This window comes from Dendronephthya gigantea, unplaced genomic scaffold, assembly GCF_004324835.1.
Source record: "Dendronephthya gigantea isolate DGI-Jeju-01 unplaced genomic scaffold, DenGig_1.0 000141F, whole genome shotgun sequence".
Taxonomy (NCBI): domain Eukaryota; kingdom Metazoa; phylum Cnidaria; class Anthozoa; order Malacalcyonacea; family Nephtheidae; genus Dendronephthya; species Dendronephthya gigantea.
Window position 1 is genome coordinate 222,546 of NW_021163151.1, and position 23,589 is coordinate 246,134.

Here is a 23,589-nt window from a genome sequence, read left to right on the forward strand (position 1 = left end):
TGATGGACAATTGCAGTGAGTCAATATCATAATGTTTTGATTTGCACATTAAGCGAAGTATAGTAAAAAGATTTATGAGACGCATGACAAAGCATGTGAGAATGTAGAACGGAAATGCAAGCGTAATAGGAGTAATAGCGAGGGGGATTTCACAGTATACCTTTGCCGTGTTTATTCATAAACACTAACCCAAGTTCGCGTGCACCAATATGGAAAAAGGTGTTCAGGTGTGCGTTAAATTCGAGAAAAAAGCTAAGAGAAGCGCCGAGACGCAATCGGAAATTTCGTTGTTTAATTTAACAAGTGTTGGAACCCAGTGTGGGAAACAAGATTTTGTTGAGAATGGAAGTTACAGTCGTGAGGAAAGGTTTAAGGCATGGACGTATGATAGATTAAAGTTCGAGGTACTAGAAGGAAAAGAGAAAACAATACGCTGGTGCATGGATGAGGGATTAATTGCAAGAGAGCGACTTTGCGGTTATTGCAAGAAATCAATGAAACTGGTACAATGTGATGATCGTTCAGATGGTTTCAAATGGGAATGTCGGCGTCAAGAGAAAGGAAAGCGGCACAAGGTTGAAATGTCAATAAGAAAAGACAGCTGGTTCAAAAATAGCAACATGACATTAGTTGTTGAAATTCACGTACTGAAGTGTTGAAATTCACGTACTGGTGGTGCCGTGATATGAAACAAAATGAAATACGTCATGAACTTAACATTGCTTCTAATACAGCAGTAGACTGGGACTCGTTCTGTCGCGAAACATGCGAAGTAACTCTTATTGAGCGAGAAGAGCAGATCGGTGGTCCTGGGAAAACTGTTCAGATTGACGAAAGCAAGTTTGGCAAGAGGAAATATCATCGTGGTCATCGTGTTGAAGGACAATGGGTGTTTGGTGGCATTGAAGAAGAATCTCGAAGAAGCTTTATGGTAGCAGTTGACAAAAGAGACGAAGCAACGCTTTTACCTTTAATTAAGAAACATATTGCTAAAGAAACCACCATAGTTTCTGACTGCTGGAAAGCGTATTCGAAACTTGAACTAAACGGTTATCAGCACCGTTTAGTGAATCATTCAAAAGAGTTTGTGAACGAAGATGGTTTTCATACAAACAAAATAGAGGGTCATTGGAGACAAGCAAAAAGCAAACTACCATGTTTTGGTGTGCGAAAGCTTGCATTCTCATCTTACCTGGCAGAATTTCTTTGGAGATATGAAAATAAGGGTAAAGACTTGTTTTCTATATTTCTTAATGATATTAAAAAAATATATGGTGACTTTTAGTAGGCATGCTAAGCTAATGTAAATTTTGCATATATACAACAATTTATATATTTATTTAATTTTTGAAAAAGATTTTTTGAAGTATATTTTGAAGTCTGTCAATAACTGTAATTTGTAAATTTATATGCATGAAATTTTTATACATCTTGTTTAGATTTAAATTGAAATTTTCACTAAAAAAAATTAATTCCTATCGTATACTCATTAAAGTGTTCGTTTGTATAGTTATTTAAAAGGAGTAAAAAGAATTATAGAAGTTTGTTGCTATAGGTCATAGGTGAGATTCTCAGATGAGATGACTGTGTAGACATGCCTTCGTAAATAACATGGCTGTGCTATGATATTGAATTACAACAATATTGAATTGGGTCATTTAGATGCTACTATTATAAATATATATATACGGCTACGCAATAAATTGTATAGAGGTAGTAGAGTATATAGATTTGATCATAGTTTTAGTAAGCAGTAGTACTAAATATACAGGAAATATGCATTGACATACTGTGAAGTGTAAATTGAGTTTGATTATAGTTTTAGATTGGACTGCATATGCGAGTAGCCGCTTAAAATATACCGGCTAAGTATTGATGCCTGGCTAGTGGAATTACTGCGTAGCCACTGTAGCCACAATGATATCTACCTAGCAATTATATGCAGTAATTTGCACAATGATATCTACCTAGCAATAATACGCAGTAATTTGATCCGGCATAGTTTTAGATTCGACTGCGTAGCCAGTAGCCACTAAAAATAAGGCTACGCAGTGATTTCCAGCTAGTGGACGGGTATTCTGCAATCTAGCCCGCAAGCGCTCCATATCGACGTTATCCGCGGAGGATTCAATCGTGAATAGGGTTATCAATTTGAGGTAGTCAAGGTTTTTAAGGTTTGTATTTTGAAGTTTTATGATAAGCTTGTAAAACGTGCATATAATTGTGAGTGTGTAAGGTTGTAGGTATATAGATATCATTATTTAGTTGGTGTTTAAATTATCATCGGTAATTAGAAGTCAACGTGGACGTTGTCATGCGTTTGAATTACTATAAATATATATATATATATATATATATATATATATATATATATATATATATATATACAGCATATGGATAATGGATTGTACATTATATTACATAAGGCTTGTTCAACATGACTACATTATCCATGACCATGTTCATGTGGTTTGATTTGAAATGTATTTAATCTGTGTGGTTGAACATTTAGGTTTTGTTCGGGCATCTGGTCACATTTATGGCTTAATTCTGCTAAGGACAAGTATTTTTTTTAAAAAAAGTAATTCTATACTTATGTCCGCAGGATGCCCAGGATGCCAGATTTGATGTGACTGGTTAAGGTCATGTAGTTTTGTTGTTTTCACAGGAGAGTGCCACAGGGTTTGCTTGTCATGTGTTAATTGGTTCTTGCATGTTCTCACTTGTAACCCAGTGTGTCCCAGTAAGTTCTTTGGTTTGTTATATCCACTCTGGTGTTTTCAAGGTGGTATTCAGACACAATATCAATTGGGAGTGGTCAAAATTTTTTTGTATCTCTGTGTTCAGAGTGGTGTGGAGGTTTTTGGCTGGTTTTGGTTAGGTTTGGGGTTGATGGAAGGCTTGGGGAATTTGGGTTATGGGATGTTATTATGTTTGGTTAGTGTTGTGTCTGGTATTAAGTTTTGCTGTGATAAGTGTGTCTCTCAGGTTAGTATTACGTTGGTAGGCTACAATTGGAGGTTCTTGCCATGACTCCTCAGTGTGGGGTCATTCTCCAATATGTTCCAGTGTTTACGTAGGATGTTTGCAATGTATTTTGTGTTTGTGTTGTATGGAATGGAGAAAATTGGGCGGCTTGTGTTTTTTTGGCTTTGTTTCCTATTGAGTAGGTCTGTTTGGGTGTATTGTAGGGCTTTGTTGAAGTTAGTGGTGATGGTGTCGTGGTCATATCCGCGATGGATCAGTGCAATCAGGAGGTGGTTTAGTCGTTGTTGTAATTTGTTGTTGTCTGTAATTATACGTCTGTATCGTAGAGCCTGACTGTAGATGACTGCGTTCTTGCATGTGGTGGGGTGAAATGAGCTTTTGTGTTGTAGAAGGGTTTTGTCAGTTGGTTTAATGTACAGGTCTGATTCCAGTTTGTTGTTTTTGTTTTTGTAGATAGTTGTGTCAAGGAAGTTGACAGATTCTCAGAGAAGGAAAAGTCAAATTTGATGGTAGGATGAAATTGTTTATGTATTTAATGAATTTTTCAGTTTGTCAGTGCCATGTGTCCAAATTGCAAATATTTCATCTATAAATCTTATCCATTCAATAGGTATAAGATTTTCAGGAGCTTGTTGGAGGAGCTCCTGTTCAAGTGCTGCCATGGATATGTTTGCATAGGTAGGTGCCATTGGTGATCCCATAGCAGTGCCGTGAATTTGTAGGAAGTGTTCGTTGTTAAAAGCAAAGGCGTTCTTCTTAAGTACAAGGGATAGGATGTCATGAACTAGTTTCTCCATTTCAGGGGTAATTGTGTTGATTTCTTTCAACATGTCTATACAGGCTTGGATGCCTTGATCATTAGGTATGTTGGTATAGAGACTTCTTACGTCAATAGTAATAAGTATGAACTTGTCTGGTAGTGTGTTATTCTGAGCAAATATCCGGCATAGAAAGTCTGTAGTGTCCTGGACATATGATGGTATGTGTTGTAGGAGTGGTTTGAGTAGATCGTCAGCATATTGAGAAAGCTTGACTGTTGGTCCACCACAACCAGAGATAATAGGTCGACCTGGAATGTTAGTTTTGTGTATTTTGGGTAAAAGGTATATTTGTGGTGTCCTGGCTTGATTGTCAGTTGTGAGATATTTGAATGTTGTGTTGTCAATGGCCTTAGATTTGTGGAGTTTGTGTGCTAGGGTTTTGGTTTCAGTTAGAATTTCAGGGGTCGGGTCATGTGTTAGTTTCTGGTAGTGTTTACTATTGTAAAGTTGTCTATATGCCTCAGTAAGATAATCTTCCATTGGCCATATCACAATGGCTCCTCCTTTGTCTGCTGGTTTGATTATTATATCATCCTTTTTCAGATCATGGATGGTTTTGAAGGCTTTGTGAGGATATGTTGGTTTTTGTAGTTTGTTTTTGTGTTCCAAATTCAGTTTTGAGATCGTAGAGTACATTTGATATGTATTCTAACAGGTTGCTGTTGTCGGGGTTTGGTGCTGTGAAGTTACTGGGTAGTTTAAATGGATGTTTTTTAGTGTCCTTTCTGTTTCTGAAGAAATATTTATTGTACATGCTTTTTTATATTTCAGAAAAGAGTCATATATGGTCTTGTATGGTGTGTGTTTGGGTGTCGGGACAAAGGTAAGACCTTTCGACAGGGTTTTTTGTGCTTCATGTGAGATGGGTTTGTTAGAGAGGTTAACAATAGTATTGTGTTGGGAGTTATATTTGAGTTTTTTATGTAGTTTATTTTTGCTTTTGTGTCTGTTGTTATTTGTGTTCCGTTGTGTTTTCAAATATTTTAGGATGTTTCGTTTGTTGTAATTGTTTGTATCTGTGTTGAGTTTTATCTGTTTTTTTGTTATTTGTGGTGTGTGGGTTTGTTGCGTCTTAGAAAATCCAGGATTTGTTGTTGTGTTGTAGTTCAAGTGAGATGGAATGTTTATGTGGGGTGCTGATTGTTGCTCATTGTTGTTTGTTGATGGGTTCGGTGTCTGTTGTTATTAGGTTGTCGATAGTGGGTTGGTATTCGAAGTTGTGGTGTTCTTGTTACTATTGTTGTACAGTTGTTCCGGGTTTGTGGTGGTGTGGGGTGTGGGTTTGCATGAGGGGTTTTGGTTTGTGTCTGTTGGTCGGTGTGTGTGTGGGTTTGTTGGTTGGTTGGCTGGTTGTTCTGTATGGTGTCCTATGGGGTGAGGAGGTTGTTGGAGTGATTCTGGTATTTGTGTTGTTAAGTCGTTTTAGTTTTATGTTGCGATTGTGGGATGGTGCTAGGCAGGCTTGTTTTGTGTATTTGGTTGCAATGGCGTCTGTTTGTTGTAGTATGTTGTTGGCAGTCGTTGTGTCACATTTGTTGTTGATTTGTGCAGATTTTGTTGTATTTTAACTCTGTGTTTGTTATTTCCTCTTTGTGATAGTCAATGGTTACAGTAAGTAGTTCTTGTGAGGCATTCATTAAGATGTCCTCCCATCTTAGTCGTAGGTCTTTGTTCAGGTAGTGTTTGCTTTTGTGTGTGATTTCTAGTCCAGGGGGTAGTGTCTGTGCTTTTTTGTGTTCTTCCAGTTCGTCAAGTGTGCATTTGAGTTTGATAATTTGGTTTTCTGTGTGCTAATAATGCGGAATGTTTCCAGGAGGTGTGGTGGTATGCTGTTGGGGTTGGGAATGGATTGTGGTTGGTCATTGTGTGGTGTGGTGTTGGTTGTGATTTGGGGTTAGTTGTGATTTGGGGTGTGTTTTTTGTCTCTGGGTTTTCGTCTTCTGTGTTTAAAAGCTTTTGTTTTTCTTTATGTAGGCCTTCTATTATTGAATCAGTTTCCTGATCGGATATGATCAATTTGTGGCCAAAATAAGGAGGTGTTCCAAGTCTGTTATGTCTCCGTCGTCAGTCCGTAAAATTCATCTATCTGTTCGTCAGACATGTCAGGTGAGGGTGGGGGGTTGGGTTGGATTGGCATGGGTTAATGTCAAGGATGGGGTGTTGTTGTCAGGGGTTATCAATGACATATTCTGGGGGTCGGTTGGGTTTTCGGTAGGGTTTTCGGTCGGGTTGCTTCGATTTGTGGAGTTGAATGGGACTTCTTAAAAATTAAGGTTATCTTTTGTGAGTAATAGTTCCATTTAAGTAGTGATCGTTGTGTTTGTTAGTAAGTGTGTTAGGGGTGTGTGAATAAACAAGGGGGACTGTTTTCTGGTTACATGTATGAGATTAATTCAATTGTTACAACTAGAACTAAACAATATGGCGAGCTTGGTGGCGCTCTCTCCGTTCCCTATAGGGGGATCACAATGTTTATTTTATATTTTGACATAGGTAATTGGAACCATATTGTAGCTCTTATATAGTTATAAGTTAATTTGTAACAATTGTCTGAATTAAACAAACTAGAGAAAAAAAATAGGACGTTATGCGTATGTGGGCTAAAGGGGAACATAATGAGTAATTTGTTGAATAGTTAATTGCGAATTGGGGGGCGTAGAAATAGAAATAAAAATAACCAGATGGGGTAGTTTGGAATTTGTTGGACAACCGCCAACCATGTGGTGTGTTTGAAATAATTTTTTTTTAAAAAGGGCTTTTGTTTGCGTTTGATGGGGTTCTTCAAGAAACTATGTAGTTGCGTTTGTAGTAAAAGGTTGTGTAGCGTTACTGGTGGTGTTTAAATCAAGGTTATGTAAGGAGGTAGGTAGAAAAGTAAGCAGAAGGCAAGAGAGGCAAGCGTGCGAATCAGTATTAGCGGCTGTATATATATATATATATACATATGTTATATATATATATATATATATATATATATATATATATATATATATATATATATATATATATTAATTGGTAGGTGGTTTCCTTTGTCATAAAAGTGCTCAACAAAAGGAGCTATATACAATGTTTAAGAAGGCTATTTACACATAAAGACTACAAATTTGTTTTGAAACCACACCAAAGTGAGTGCTCTCTCATCAGGTCTATATATATATATATATATATATATATATATATATATATATATATATACATATATACATATACATATACATATACATATATATATATATAATATATATAATATATATATATATATATATATATATAATATAATAAATATACAATGTGGTTGTCACTGCATGGGTGGACAGAGAACTCAATGCCAAAAAGGCAGAGCAGTGATACAATACAATTGAAGATAAAAAAGTTGAAAAACCATTCGCTCGCGGTCACTCGAGTTTCACGCCTTTAAAGCGATCATCAGACTAACATTCCTTATATTTACAAAGCATTTATACCAAGAAAACATCCTTAAAACATCCTTTAGTCTAGGACCTGTAAAGGAGTTTGTATGCATTTCATTTTAGGACAGATTATCTCAACTGTTTTAGGGTAATATGACCATGGCGGTCAACATGGCATATGTGCCAAAATGTTAATCCGGGACGAAAGTCCTGAAAATGACCACACCCAGAAACGGCATAGTCGACATAGCTCTAAATCCTGAAATATCAAAGCTACAGTCTTTCTGAATTGTTTATGTGGTTCAGAATGGTTGCTTTTAGGGGTGGTCACTGGAGAGTGAAAATAGCCTTTTCATATTTAAGTTTCATATTTTAAAAGAAAATGAATGTTTACTATTCCAGGTCAACTGCTAATTATGCATAAAATTACAGATTCACCTGGCAAAGTCTAATTTTGCCTATTTTCTAAAAATTTTTGCCATATGATGAAAAAACATGCTTATTTTAAAATATTTATTATAAATTTCCTAGGAAATAACAATGTTTTGTTGCGATACGACATATTTCATTTCACTTACCCCCCGCCATAACACGATTTCAGCCATATTTTGCAAATTTGTTCGCTGTTTTTCGCCGTCCGTCGCAAGCACCATCCAAATACTGCACTTTAGCACGATTCTAGTGGACTAAAGAATTATTCAACCAATTTTCGATGGGTTTTGAAGTAGTGCCATGTAATATTTTCTCATTTTTGTGTCCCTTGACAGTTCATCAATTACGTCAATTTCCAGTTGAGCGTGGAATTGCGAAAGTTTGTTCGTTAGGTTTTGTAGTTTGAAAGCAATGTTTGTAAATTCATCTAATAATGTTACTAGGCGACGCGCACCAAGTTGTCAAGGAAAAACTGTCAAGTTTGTGACTAACGACTATGAATAGACTACCTTATAAATAGCAGTTTTGTCGATTGCAATGGAGAAAAAAAATAAGAAAGGAAGAACATTCGTGAGCGGTAAATGTTTAGGACACGATTTACGTAATCTGATAATTGACGATATAATATCATCCGGTGGTGATCCTGAAACGCAAAATTTCCCCGGGGAATTCAAAAATATTGCCGACAAATTTAAAATAAGCAATTCTACCGTGCGAAAACTCTGGGATTTATTCTGTTCAAATAAAAATACAGAGGCTCGTCCACGAGGAGGAGGAAACCCAGGCCATTTAACCCTGAGGGACTTAAGGCTTATCGAGGTTTTAGTTGATACAAATCCCAGCATATCACTTCGCGAGCTACAGGTCGAACTCGAAAATCATGGAGATGTTGGTATTCGCGGTGCCGGTGGGACCTCATTCCCAGCTTTGTCAAGGGCACTTCATCGACGACTGACATTAGGCGAATACACCAGAAAAAAAATTACAACTGTAGCAAATGAACGTTTTAATGAAGATTATATGATATATACCCAACTGTTTATAAACTACCTCAATCAGAAAGATCCATATAGGTACGTTACTATTTTTCGATGAACCCGGTTTCAAATTGCCCTCATCTTCTAAACGCACGCATGGACATGCCCCAAAAGGAAAAAGATGTGTTGAAATTTAGCATTACCACGAGGATCCCAATATAACACTAAATTGCCTAGCAGGATTGGACGGGGTAAAGTACGCTAATATTGTTGACGGCGCATCTAACACTGTTGACTTTTTGAATTTCTTTGGAGAGGCAGCAAATGCTGGAGATTTTGAAACAGGCCTACCAGCTCTAAATGTTGGGGATACTGTAGTTATGGACAATTGTCCGATACATCACTACGAAGGAGAGATAGCCTTAGACAGTTTTCTCAACGATATGGGAATAGAGTTGATATTCACACCAACTTATTCACCAGACTTGAATCCGGTGGAATTTGCCTTTTCGAAAATTCGTAATGTAATGTGTCATAATTTAAGGGAAATAGTTAAAACTAATTTGAAACTAGGCGTTTATGAGGCACTGGGAACAATTCAACCATGCGATATGAAAGGATTTTACCGCGCAACGGACTACATTAACATTTAGTAAATACACAAATCAGTAATATCCCTAAAAAGTTCTTAAAATTTAAACTCTAACATCAAAGAAAGTTCGGGCATGTTGCTAAAGGTCTTGGGCCGGTTGTATCAAGCCCTTTTAGCTTAAACGGTGGATAAGTTGAAAATAGAAAGTCTATATCGGTTTATTCAACAAGCAAACTAAATGTTTTTGATCTTACCACAAAGATACTGCGTGCTTACAATTACATATTCAGTGCATAATATTTCAAGTTGACTCATTCAAGAGAGTTGTAAGAGTTCATGTTATTTAATTTTGACTTATCCACCGTTTAAGCTAAACGGGCTTGATACAACCGGCCCCAGATACAAAATGTCACTGTATGCTAAACTAAAATATCAACAAACATGACGATCGAAGGTCCAAGGATAAATAATTACCTTCTATATGTAGCTATATATATCGCATTTGCGTTCATGGCACTACATTTTCATGAGAGAGAGAAGTACTTCAGCAGCTGTTTCATTTCTATCGCTGTCCTTATCCGTCAAATTACTCTCAGTAGTCTCATCCATTGTAGATTGGGGGGGGACTGTTTGGCAAGGATGGCCGGTTTCATCACTTGCTGAATTGAAAGGATGTTCAATAGCAGGTAGAGGATTGCTGTTGCTTATAAAGCATTGCAGTGGATTGTGAGTGGAAAAAACCGGTGGGTAAAAAACTAAAGGATTTTCAGTATCATGTAGAAGAGTGCTGCTGGTCATAACGGTTTCGCCCAGATTGTTATTAGCGAGAAAAGGCGGTGGGTAATAAACTGGTGTTTGGATCATATTCTGTATAGGCATACCCCCTTGACCGTGCATGTGCAGCATACACTGATGGTTTTTGTTCAAGTATACTATGATGCAGAACCATATTTAATTGTTCCCGTTCTTTTTGTTTGTTTGTTGGTGCACAGCGTAAGACGGACGATGGAGTTGATAAGGGTTTACAACAGCTACTGCATGGTCTTCCTTTCCACCGGAAATTTAACACCATGTTGTTCAAGCGGTTTCCTAGCTGGGTTTCTATTTCTTGAACTCGATTCTTTTCGAATCCTGTCATAGCTTTCATCATCATCCGTGCTGCTGTCAGAGCTTTCGAACAAACTATTCGTACACACGTGTTTCAAAAGATTTGGAATTTCAGTTTTTTTTGGCAGCCTTCCCTTGCATTCTTTTTCTAAAATAGCTGCATGCTTTTTGATCAACGCCAGTTTTTACAGCCATTTTGTACATACATTTTTAGGTTAGAAGATATCAAATCGCTTTCAACCTTATGAACAAATGAGTTGTTTATTTTCTCATAAGCAGTAGATTTCATCTTATAGTTATCTTGGGCTTTAATGAGCTTCTTCTTTAGGTTTGCTATTTCGCTTTGGAGCTTTCTTCTCTCGCCTTTTTCATTTTGGTGTTTTTCAATAAGCCCGCACGATTTTACTGTCCGACATTCTCCAAGAACACAATTTCGTTTCGTGTGCCCTTCTCGTAAGTGGCAATTGCCGCATATTGGAAAATTTCCGCCGTTTATTGATAGGGCATTTTCGATCGATTTATTAAAATTCGTTAGTTCAGTTTCCTTGCTTTCGAGAGCTTCTGAAATTTCATTCATCGAAATCTTCAAATTATGCAGGAGTCTATCCAAAGGGGTTTTCATCGGGCTCACTTCGGGGCTGACGCTATGATCATCGTCAATTGTCAACGACGGTATTTCCCTTTCAGCGCAAGGAGATGTTTTCTGACAGGAGTCAGTCTTTGTTCTTTTCTTTCGCCTAACGGACAATTCTTCGTAATCCACAGACGTACTGGTTGAAGCTGTAAACAGTTCTCGTGGTTCTTTGGTTCTGTGTTTGTTTATATTTACTGTTGGACATGAGGGAAAGAGTTTCGAAATAGAGGTTTTGTCTCGTGCACTCGAAATGTTACAGGGCGAGTCAATTTCGCTAGCTTTAATTCTCATTCTTTTATATTCACGGTCAGCAACACTTTGCGCATTCGTCCACATATCTCTAAACGCTTCGTTGTCGCCATAATTCAAATTGATGTATGAATTTTCGTCATCTTGATAACGGATTCTGATGTTACATTTATTGAGATGTTTAAGTGCAGAACATCTCTGAATTATATCTTCGACTAAGTTAGTGAACGTATAGTCCCCATTACCAATTCGTGCCACATTCACAAAAAAATTCAGCCATTTCTCATACCCATATTCGACTTTTACTTGTATGTATGATTCCATTGCAAAATGCAAAAAAGCCAAAAATATACTATATACATATACTATACAGATTGCCTATTTATAGCCGTGAGCTTGTCATGACAGTTTTCCCAGTGATTTTCCTTGACAACTTGGTGCGTGTCGCCTAGTAACATTATTAGATGACGTCACAAATATTGCTTTCAAAAAACTTAACGAGCAAACTTTCGCAATTCCACGCTCAACTGGAAATCGCAGTAATCATAACGTTTCAATGGCGGTATTTCCAGCCGAATGGGGTCTTTTCAGTACCTTATGTCTTTCCATCTATTCAGAAAAAACTTTCTCATTGATCAGCATAAACAAAATTTATATGTCACACTCAATGAGTGTGAGTGTGAGTGAGCTTTTTGAATACAGGCGTTAGTGTTTTAATTCTGACGTATTGATAGCATTGCTGACGGTAGCGTGGCTTTCTGGAGTCTATGTTGGAATCGCCTTTGTCTTCACACGAAAAAATTACCAGCTACTGAAGAATTATTTTGGCGAGCAAATAAGCAAGTAGAAAATAGGTAAGGATGTGAATTTAAGTGAGTTAGTGATTTGGGAAATTATAGAAACCATAACGTATAAAGAATATATCTGAATAAAACTTTGAGGAAATACTTATATAAGTGTTAATTCATGTACCTGCCCCTGATAATGCAAAGATAATAATTATTTAGGCCAAGGCAAGAGTCCGTTTACATTAGTCGTTGCTTGTCGCAAAAACCAGAAGTGAGTGATGTATAGAATATCATTATATATCTGTGATCATTATATATCTGTGAGACTGGTTTGTATACACCACCATGAACAAAGGATAGATTTAGACTATTTCACATCGTCCCAATGAGCTACACAATTAGAAATGCTTTTGCGTTTAATAACAATATTAATATCAAGCGCTGCTTTTTGTACACTCCGCTGTACATAAATAATTGTCATTGGTTGTGCGACAAGTTTTTGACGTAAAGTGAAGCAGTCGCAGTAGAAGCAGAAGAATGTGATCTGGGCCGATCTGTACCTCGATGATGAAGTTTAATCACATGGAAAGCGCTGATTACTGCGTTGAAACTGTATCAAAGCTAGTCAATTTATTAACTAGACCTAAAAACTAAAATAGCTAAAACTAAGTTGATATGTAAATTACCTATACAACAACAATATTTGCGTACTTGCTACTACACATGTCCTGCACTTATATGATTTATGATTTATGAGACTTACAATTAACATGCATATATGGTAATTTCAGCGCATTAAGAATATAGCTACAACACCAACACCAACACCAATTGCCACAACTCCACCGATTTCGTAAACCTTTCCTGTGATGGTTTTCCACCATCCCTCAGTATCAGGCTCCTTTATTGATTCTTCCCTCGTGTTTGATTCTTTTCTACGTTGCTCTTCGTCGTCTTTCTCTTTCTTTTTTCTTTCCTCCAATTGATATCTCTCTTTTTGATCACGAACAGGTTGTAGATCTTTATCATCAAAAAGACTACGCAGTGCTTGTTTGCAAACTTCTCCTTTCTTCCTATCAATGATGGCGACCACAGAAGAAATATTCTCCAGAGTCATTTCAGTTGTCAACATTGCTGGCTCTTTGGAGAGGGACAGTTTCCACTCTAGGAAGTTCTCTTCAGAGAGTAATGTGCTTTTTTTATGCAGGTCACTCCGACCTCCATACCACCGTGTTTCGGTTTTATCCATGACAGTATTCTTTGCACTCTCTGTCGATACCTGGTACTTGGGACCCACTTTAGCTCCGATAACTCCACTTAGATCCGCACCAACTGATCCATCTATTGAGTCATCACCTTGTCTCGATGATTCTAAACCTTCGGTGAAAGTTTTTACCTCAACTGCTCCGCCAATATAAGCTGAAGTGACCACGAAATGACCGAAACGATTGAAAAAATTCTTAAAATCTTCCTTGCATTTTTCGTTGTCCGTGTATTGATCGGGTAATTCTCTAACAGCGGACTTAAAATTATTGGTGAAGGAGATCTCCTGCGACTCAAAATTTCCAATAATGATCTTAACAATTCGATGTTCTGTCAATGAAATATCGGTGGTCTTCGTAGACTTGTTACTGCCATTTGCTTCCTGATTTGCACTCGCTCTGAACTTGGGCGCCATTCTTAGCATGCTGTCAGCAAAATCCAGGCTTAAACCGAGATTTTTTAATCTATTCTCCACGCACAATTTATCGGACTGAAAGTTCATTTCAAATTCCTGGGTCTCATTGGCTTTGATAATTTGAGCACAAGCCGGGACATTAAAACCATACTTCGTGCCTTTTAGACTGTCAGCCGAAAACTTGAAAATATCAGCGGAGACGGTTTTGTCCAATAAGATATTATATCCTCGGCCAACCAGTTCAGCTATACAAGAAACAAAATCGATCTTAAGGGGATGTTTATACATGATCCACCTAGCTTATCCGAGTTTAAAAGAAGCGTAAAATGTTTTCTAGGCTTGGAAATAAATAAATTATATGATCCTGGCACTGGTGAAGTCATCTCGACAATAATTATCATCTGCTTGCTTTTTTCCACAAAAACTTATTTCAATACCTCAAAATCATCTCATGCTTCGTTGAATCTCGGGTAAGCGGGCTCATGTAAACAGCCTTAAGACACGGTTTGTATGTTCCTATTTGGCAAACTCTGGATTTCAATGGCTGAATTGCCTTCCTTCAAAATTCCCCAATTTCACTAAGAAATCCGTCAGGTAGAACTGAACACTAACCCCAATCATCGTTCTCGTTACGCTTCTGGGATTTTATCCATGGATTACACGTATGCCGAGATATGTGATGCTTGTTAATTGCACACAATTCTGTGTTTTGTTTCGCGTAGTTTTGTAGTCATAAATCTTAGTAATTCAGTCTGATTGATATTGTTCTGGTACAGCAGATATAACTTGCACATAATTATAGTTACATGATTTCCAGCCATGAATAATTCAATTAATAAAAGCATAATAATTGATGAAAACATAAAAATGTTTAATGTTTCAATACCTGAAGTATATGAATTACTTCCACTTTTAATTCCAAATTTCTGTTTCAGCATTTCGATACAATGGTCGGTAATCTCTCCGTCATAAAGACAATTTATCGCCTCCAATGTTACAGACTGCAATCTTCCCTCCTTTGATAAACCCATAAAGTTCATCCAGGTCCCAAGTTTTAAAACTTTCTCCTGTTGTGCTTTGTCGAGGTTGTTTTCTTTAACATATTCCATCGCACGAGTGGCCATTGCCATTGGATTCAAACCTGTAATCAATTTTTACCAATTAAAACCGTCTTTCTTAATGATATAAACATGAACTGAAACGTTACGATTGTGAAACCATAACCTGAAACGTTACGTCTTACGCGCGTTCAATCTAGAGAAAAGCGGGGGAGGGGGCGCAGTGGTCCGAATTCATATTTTAGCATTGGCCCTGTGCTTTTAAATCTCGCCCAGTCCGTACGGCCTCATGCATACGGACCGCTCGCGTAGCAAATGAGATTGCAGGAAACGCTAAAATCTGAATTCGGACCGCAAGAAAAAAAATAAATATTTTTATTTTTTTCGGAATTTTACGATATCTAACCACGCTCCGGAATCCTATATTTTATGCTCGATCGAAAGTGTATTTGTTTTGTATATATATATATATATATATATATATATATATATATATATATATATATATATATATATATATATATAATTATTTATCCAAAGAATTAACTGTAACGAAGAGTTCACAGAACTTGACAATGGTTGAAGAGCGCTCAATACCATTACCGGCAGAGCTAAGATATATTTATTTATTAAAAGACTAGCTGCTTAGCTACTCGGAGTTTCACGCTATAAAGCGATCATCAGGCTAATGACAGGTCTAGTTGCTATTCTCTATATATACATCGTGATATAAGGTATCGGGTTACGTGTCTACATCGAGAAAAGTTCCGAGCGTTTGTTCAGCAGTGATTTAGTTTTGCGTTTCATTATGTATAGCTTCTCTTCAAGGCAGAGGTTGCATCTTCTTGAGCCAGCTTTGTAGGCTGGGACGGTTTTCAGGAGGGACCATGTTATAGAGAATGCTTTCTTAGCTTCCTTCAGCTTCTATATGTATTTTGACAGCTCCGTCTCTTTCGCGTATTTCTTGTTCGCGAAAGATTTTGCGTGGTTTCGGTAGCGCGTTTTAAAATCGTCCGCAGTGACTCCGATATACCTTGCTGGTGGATCGTTGTTGATACACAACGTTTGATGTGAGGCATTTACCTTGAGCTGGGCATTTTTCCGGACGTCTACAGTTGCATTGTCGTGAGCAGTTTGCGTCGTCTGTGTTTGCGTTTGTCTGTTTTGTGTGTTTACTTAGTATTTTCTTAGGACTCTCAGTATTGTCAACATGGCGGATGCACTTGCTAAAGTTGATGGCACTAATTTGTTAGATAACACTCCAGATAAGTGGAGTGAAGAATCGATATGTAGCAATAATGCTTATCTAAATGTCACATATGATGGTAAACGAATCAAATGGACAAATAACTACGAACTGTTGAAAGAATTCGTTGAAAATAATCTCAAAGAATCGGGCAAATGGACATCGCCAGGAGGTCAATCTCGGCGTTTCAAAAGCGAATTTTCTGACCTGTGTTTCACATGGTACTTTGGCAAGCAGAAAACCTTATTATTTCAAGGCAAAGCGGGTGAACGTTTAAGACAAATTCTAGTTAACATTTGTAGCAGGAGGGCTTTGCGTCTTGATTTGGGTTGCACTGCTGACAAGTCATCGTCCACGCTAATGGAAGCCAAAGTAGTGGAAATAAATCACTCAGAAAATACATCAAGCTGTAAGTGTTCATGTGAAAGTATCCGGGCGGAATTGGATGATATGAAGTTAAACTATGAAATTTTACAATCGAGAACTGATGCCCTGCAAAGTCTGGCAAATGCAAATAAGATACTTGACCCGATAGACACATACTTAAACAACATTCAATGCATTACGTTGGAACTCGCCGACGAGAGAAAGAAATCTGAACAACTTAGATCGGAACTAGATCTGCTCAAGATAAAAATTGCTCACTTAGAAATTAAATCTAATCTGGTAGACGAAACCGATCGTGCGCCGGACGAATTGATGCTCTCAGAATTTAATCCGGAAGCCTCCAAAGCATCACTAAGCATGGATGTAACAATAAGTAATAATTGTAAAAGCGCCCAAGTATTAACTCAAGAACAAAGCCATTGTAAAAAGGAGAACAAAATGCCACGCTCCAATCACCTACAATTATCCTGAACAATGAACAGGCGTTTACATCAGATCAGCCCAAAATCTCTGAAGGCGTAGGTGACGCATCATTAATTATTGATCCAAAACAAACCAAATGGACAGACTCCTTATCGTTAAGTGAGAGCCAACATAAGGATATATCTGTAGAACATCAAACAAACGTTCAAACTCATAAAGAAAAATTTACAATGAAAACTAGCAAATATAACTACGGCTATGTACCAAGCAAAAAATCGTTACATAAAGATAAAGGGCATAAGACAGTGAAACAGAACGTTGAGTGGGTGGGACGCCTACCTTTGATTGAATCAAACGACTCACAGCCAGTGAGTAAGAGGTTTTCTTGGACGAGTTCTCCGAATAAAATAAAGATAAAGGCTTCATGTCAACGAAACAACACGTTGAGCGGATGGTCCGCTTACCTCCGAGAGATTTTTCATTTAATCTAACACCTCGTAACGACCCTGTGTCCCCGAATGATCACTGGCGATCGAGCAAGAGGGATTTTCGGACAGGCCGTTCGAATCACCGACCAAACAATTGGCACAAACACCTACAATTAGTCAGCCAGATAACCAGAATGTAATATCTGACACGACACATATGCTCATTCCTCCCGAAGAATATTTCCATCAGTCAAATAATAACTTGATTAATCCATCAACACGGCAGAATAAAGTCAGCAAGCAAATCCCTATAGTTTCTTTACGACGCCCTGGTATATTATCTTACACTCATTCAAAAAGAGAAACTTAAATAATCTAATCCCAATTCCTATGTCCAAAACTCAGTCACCAAGTTTATCAGGAATCCAGAATTCGAGGTATAACTTAAAAAACAACAGGCTTAAAGTGGCTCATTTAAACATCCGCTCGCTTAGGAACAATGTACATCTCACCGAAATGAGAGAACTGACGCGAAATGAAAATTTGATATCTTAAACAATATCAGAAACGTGGCTAAATACAAGTGTATCGTCTGCTGAAGTAAAAATAGAAGGTTTCAATCTTTTAAGATTAGACCGCCTTCACAAACGAGGTGGAGGGGTGCACGTATGTTCGTAAAGAACTTAAAGCATCTGTCATAAAGTCTCTGTCTTCTATCTCTGAAGACAACTTCCATCAACAATGGATAAATGTTCAGTATAAAAAATCCAAATCGTTTTTAATCTGTGTAACTTACAGGCCACCTGACTGTCCCTTGAACTGTTTGGAAGACGCTCTTAAGCAAACTATATGGAAGCTTTATTATTAAACAAACAATCCTGATCCTAGGAGACCTAAATTGTGATGTATTGAAGAGTGGTTGCGCAGAGTATAAATCTCTTGAAAAATTTTTAAATGAAATGAACCTTACCCAAATCATCGAAACCGCAACGAGGATCACGAATTCAACTTGTTCATTGCTAGATGTCATCATAGTGTCGTCGAAGTCGTTAGTTAGCCGAAGTGGGGTATTAAACGCATCTATCAGCGACCATTTGCCAGTGTACGCGGAACTCAAACTTAAACCTCCTAGACAAGCCACAAGATATATCACTACGCGTAGCTACAAAAACTATGTACCTAATGACTTCTTCGCCGATCTAGCTAGAAAGTCAGACTCCCTCTTATCCGTTTTGGAAGAGGAAGATGTAAATAACAAACTCGATCGCTTTAACCATGTTGTGCAATCAACACTAGATGTTCACGCACCGATTAAAACAACAGCGATTCGTAACCGACCTTGCCCTTTTATCACACAAAATCTTAGAAACCAAATGAAAGAGAGAGACCGATTACACCATCAATTCCTAAATACGCGTGACACTAAGGACTGGGAAAATTACAAGATCTACCGAAATAATATTAAAAAAGCTCTCAGGAAGGCAGAAAATGAACATAATTCTAATGAAGTACAGCAACACAAAGATAACCCGAGGTCTATCTGGAAAATAATAAACCGTCTGGTACCATCAAAGAGCCAAGAGAGACAAATTTACACCAAAGATCACAAATCTATCGCAAACGAATTCAATCAATTTTTTTCATCAGTTGGTGAAAATGCTGCAAAGAAATCTCAAAAATTATTCAATGTCGGAGCTTCTAATTCCACAATAAATTGGTTTAAAAGTTACCTAACTGACCGCTCTCAAGTCACTCGTATTGATTCTACAATATCGGAGCCACTATTATTAACTCATGGGGTACCTCAGGGGGCCATTTTATCGCCACTGCTCTTCTGTATATACTTAAACGATTTACCCGCTACATCCTACAATGGCAATCTGGAATCATATGTAGATGATACAAAGTTACTGTTATCGTTTCCTCTATCAGAAGTTGACAACGCTGTAAATATCTTGGAACAAGATCTACATATGATCGCGACTTGGTGCTGCGAAAACAGCCTTCTGGTCAACCCAGACAAAACTAAATTTATGATTCTTGGAACAAGACAGTTGATAAGAGAGCTCGATGTTAATATCTCGGTTCCTTTCATGGGAAAACTTTTAGAACCTGTTGATTGGGCGAAAGATCTAGGAATGTTGATGGACAAACACCTAAGTTATGACAAACATATCTCTAAAGTAGTATCATTGCCTCCACAAATTGTGCCAGATAAACCGAGTTAAAAACAACTTCGATAAGAGCACACTCACCATGATAATATCCTCGTTAGTGATCAATAAAATGTTATATTGCTCCACAGTGTGGTCAAATACAACAAATGCTAACATGAAGAAACTTCAATCGGTTCAAAATTTTGCAAGTAAAATAATCACAGGATCTAAGAAATATGATCATGTAACCCCATTACTTAAAGATCTGGAGTGGCTGACTGTCGACAAATTGCTCTATTTCCGTGATGCGGTTATGACTTATAAATGTATGAACACTTTAGCGCCAAAATACCTCTGTGATATGTTCGAGAAGAGAACTTCTATTCATAATAGGTCAACTAGGTATTGCAACTTAGTACAAATACCCCGGTTCAAAACAAGTACAGGTCAACGGTCATTTGCGTATAGAGGAGCTGTGATTTGGAACAACCTAGATAGTAAACTGAAGGAATGTACATCACTTAAGACTTTTAAAACTAATTTGAAAGATCATTTACTGTCATTTTAGCCTGTTTCGACATTGTAAATACTATTAGCTTTTTACATTCTATTAAACATAGTTTAGTTTTAATTGTAAATTATCCAGTATATATAATTATTTCTTAAATATTGTAAATAGGTTCTGAAAAACCCTTCTGGGAGAAACTATTAAAATATCTATCTATCTATTTTCCTGTTGTGCTTGTTTATGAATGAGTGCATGTTGCCAAGGCAGCCATAGCTAATTCGTACGTTGTGTCGGTTGAAGATTTTATGGAGTTTATTGGAAGGTGGGAAGTGTTTGTCTAACAGTTGTAGGAATTGTTTTCCGGTAATTACGCTCTTCGAGTAAGGGGGATTGTACCAGATTGTATTGCGTTGCCGTTTCCGTCTTCGCGTTGTGCTGCAATTGTTGATGTTGTCATTGTTAGTTGGTTGCTCGTACGTGAGTGTTGCGTCGTAGTTGCTTTGTCTCAGTGCGTTGTTGTACAGTTGAGATGCAGCGTCAAGGGTTGTTTTGTCGCATGATAGTTTGTTAATTCGTTTGTTGATGCATGACTGAAGTTGTTGGGTGATGGCAGGTGGGTGATTGGAAAGGCGGTTGATGTATAGTGGATCGTCGTTTGGTTTTCTATAGGGTTTGTATGTTCCATCAGTCAAGTCAAGTCAGGTCAAGATACTTGACCCGATAGACACATACTTAAACAACATTCAATGCATTACGTTGGAACTCGCCGACGAGAGAAAGAAATCTGAACAACTTAGATCGGAACTAGATCTGCTCAAGATAAAAATTGCTCACTTAGAAATTAAATCTAATCTGGTAGACGAAACCGATCGTGCGCCGGACGAATTGATGCTCTCAGAATTTAATCCGGAAGCCTCCAAAGCATCACTAAGCATGGATGTAAGTAATAATGTACGCCCAAGTATTAACTCAAGAACAAAGCCATTGTAAAAAAGGAGAACAAAATGCACGCTCCAGTCACCTACAATTATCCTGAACAATGAACAGGCGTTTACATCAGATCCAGCCCAAAATCTCTGAAGGCGTAGGTGACGCATCATTAATTATTGATCCAAAACAAACCAAATGGACAGACTCCTTATCGTTAAGTGAGAGCCAACATAAGGATATATCTGTAGAACATCAAACAAACGTTCAAACTCATAAAGAAAAAATTTACAAAAAACTAGCAAATATAACTACGGCTATGTACCAAGCAAAAATCGTTACATAAAGATAAAGGGCATAAGACAGTGAAACAGAACGTTGAGTGGGTGGGACGCCTACCTTTGATTGAATCAAACGACTCACAGCCAGTGAGTAAGAGGTTTTCTTGGACGAGTTCTCCGAATAAATAAAGATAAAGGCTTCATGTCAACGAAACAACACGTTGAGCGGATGGTCCGCTTACCTCCGAGAGATTTTTCATTTAATCTAACACCTCGTAACGACCCTGTGTCCCCGAATGATCACTGGCGATCGAGCAAGAGGGATTTTCGGACAGGCCGTTCGAATCACCGACCAAACAATTGGCACAAACACCTACAATTAGTCAGCCAGATAACCAGAATGTAATATCTGACACGACACATATGCTCATTCCTCCCGAAGAATATTTCCATCAGTCAAATAATAACTTGATTAATCCATCAACACGGCAGAATAAAGTCAGCAAGCAAATCCCTATAGTTTCTTTACGACGCCCTGGTATATTATCTTACACTCATTCAAAAAAGAGAAACTTAAATAATCTAATCCCAATTCCTATGTCCAAAACTCAGTCACCAAGTTTATCAGGAATCCAGAATTCGAGGTATAACTTAAAAAACAACAGGCTTAAAGTGGCTCATTTAAACATCCGCTCGCTTAGGAACAATGTACATCTCACCGAAATGAGAGAACTGACGCGAAATGAAAAATTTGATATCTTAACAATATCAGAAACGTGGCTAAATACAAGTGTATCGTCTGCTGAAGTAAAAATAGAAGGTTTCAATCTTTTAAGATTAGACCGCCTTCACAAACGAGGGGAGGGGTGTGCACGTATGTTCGTAAAGAACTTAAAGCATCTGTCATAAAGTCTCTGTCTTCTATCTCTGAAGACAACTTCCATCAACAATGGATAAATGTTCAGTATAAAAAATCCAAATCGTTTTTAATCTGTGTAACTTACAGGCCACCTGACTGTCCCTTGAACTGTTTGGAAGACGCTCTTAAGCCAAACTATATGGAAGCTTTATTATTAAACAAACCAATCCTGATCCTAGGAGACCTAAATTGTGATGTATTGAAGAGTGGTTGCGCAGAGTATAAATCTCTTGAAAAATTTTTAAATGAAATGAACCTTACCCAAATCATCGAAACCGCAACGAGGATCACGAATTCAACTTGTTCATTGCTAGATGTCATCATAGTGTCGTCGAAGTCGTTAGTTAGCCGAAGTGGGGTATTAAACGCATCTATCAGCGACCATTTGCCAGTGTACGCGGAACTCAAACTTAAACCTCCTAGACAAGCCACAAGATATATCACTACGCGTAGCTACAAAAACTATGTACCTAATGACTTCTTCGCCGATCTAGCTAGAAAGTCAGACTCCCTCTTATCCGTTTTGGAAGAGGAAGATGTAAATAACAAACTCGATCGCTTTAACCATGTTGTGCAATCAACACTAGATGTTCACGCACCGATTAAAACAACAGCGATTCGTAACCGACCTTGCCCTTTTATCACACAAATCTTAGAAACCAAATGAAAGAGAGAGACCGATTACACCATCAATTCCTAAATACGCGTGACACTAAGGACTGGGAAAATTACAAGATCTACCGATAATATATTAAAAAAGCTCTCAGGAAGGCAGAAAATGAACATAATTCTAATGAAGTACAGCAACACAAAGATAACCCGAGGTCTATCTGGAAAATAATAAACCGTCTGGTACCATCAAAGAGCCAAGAGAGACAAATTTACACCAAAGATCACAAATCTATCGCAAACGAATTCAATCAATTTTTTCATCAGTTGGTGAAAATGCTGCAAAGAAATCTATTCAAAAATTATTCAATGTCGGAGCTTCTAATTCCACAATAAATTGGTTTAAAAGTTACCTAACTGACCGCTCTCAAGTCACTCGTATTGATTCTACAATATCGGAGCCACTATTATTAACTCATGGGGTACCTCAGGGGGCCTTTTATCGCCACTGCTCTTCTGTATATACTTAAACGATTTACCCGCTACATCCTACAATGGCAATCTGGAATCATATGTAGATGATACAAAGTTACTGTTATCGTTTCCTCTATCAGAAGTTGACAACGCTGTAAATATCTTGGAACAAGATCTACATATGATCGCGACTTGGTGCTGCGAAAACAGCCTTCTGGTCAACCCAGACAAAACTAAATTTATGATTCTTGGAACAAGACAGTTGATAAGAGAGCTCGATGTTAATATCTCGGTTCCTTTCATGGGAAAACTTTTAGAACCTGTTGATTGGGCGAAAGATCTAGGAATGTTGATGGACAAACACCTAAGTTATGACAACATATCTCTAAAGTAGTATCATCTTGCCTCCACAAATTGTGCCAGATAAACCGAGTTAAAAACAACTTCGATAAGAGCACACTCACCATGATAATATCCTCGTTAGTGATCAATAAAAT

The 23,589-nt window shown here is 37.7% G+C and overlaps 2 protein-coding genes across 2 annotated transcripts in view; one reads left to right on the forward strand and one right to left on the reverse strand.

Moving 5' to 3' along the window:
* Nucleotides 1-209: 209 nt before the first annotated feature.
* LOC114536619 lies at nucleotides 210-3,266 on the forward strand. The gene is made up of 3 exons (XM_028557974.1): nucleotides 210-543; nucleotides 654-1,165; nucleotides 3,192-3,266. The coding sequence occupies exons 1-3, from the start codon at nucleotides 210-212 to the stop codon at nucleotides 3,264-3,266; spliced, it is 921 nt and encodes a 306-aa protein (XP_028413775.1).
* A 9,511-nt stretch (nucleotides 3,267-12,777) lies between these two features.
* The window catches only part of LOC114536604, a 30,481-nt gene continuing 19,669 nt past the window's right edge, over nucleotides 12,778-23,589 (reverse strand). The window contains exons 2-3 of the mRNA XM_028557960.1: nucleotides 14,563-14,817; nucleotides 12,778-13,921 (exon numbers count right to left, since the gene is read on the reverse strand). Of these exons, the coding sequence (XP_028413761.1) occupies nucleotides 12,786-13,921; nucleotides 14,563-14,806 (1,380 nt within the window). The 5' untranslated portion in view covers nucleotides 14,807-14,817 and the 3' untranslated portion in view covers nucleotides 12,778-12,785. The remainder of the gene's footprint in view (nucleotides 13,922-14,562; nucleotides 14,818-23,589) is intronic.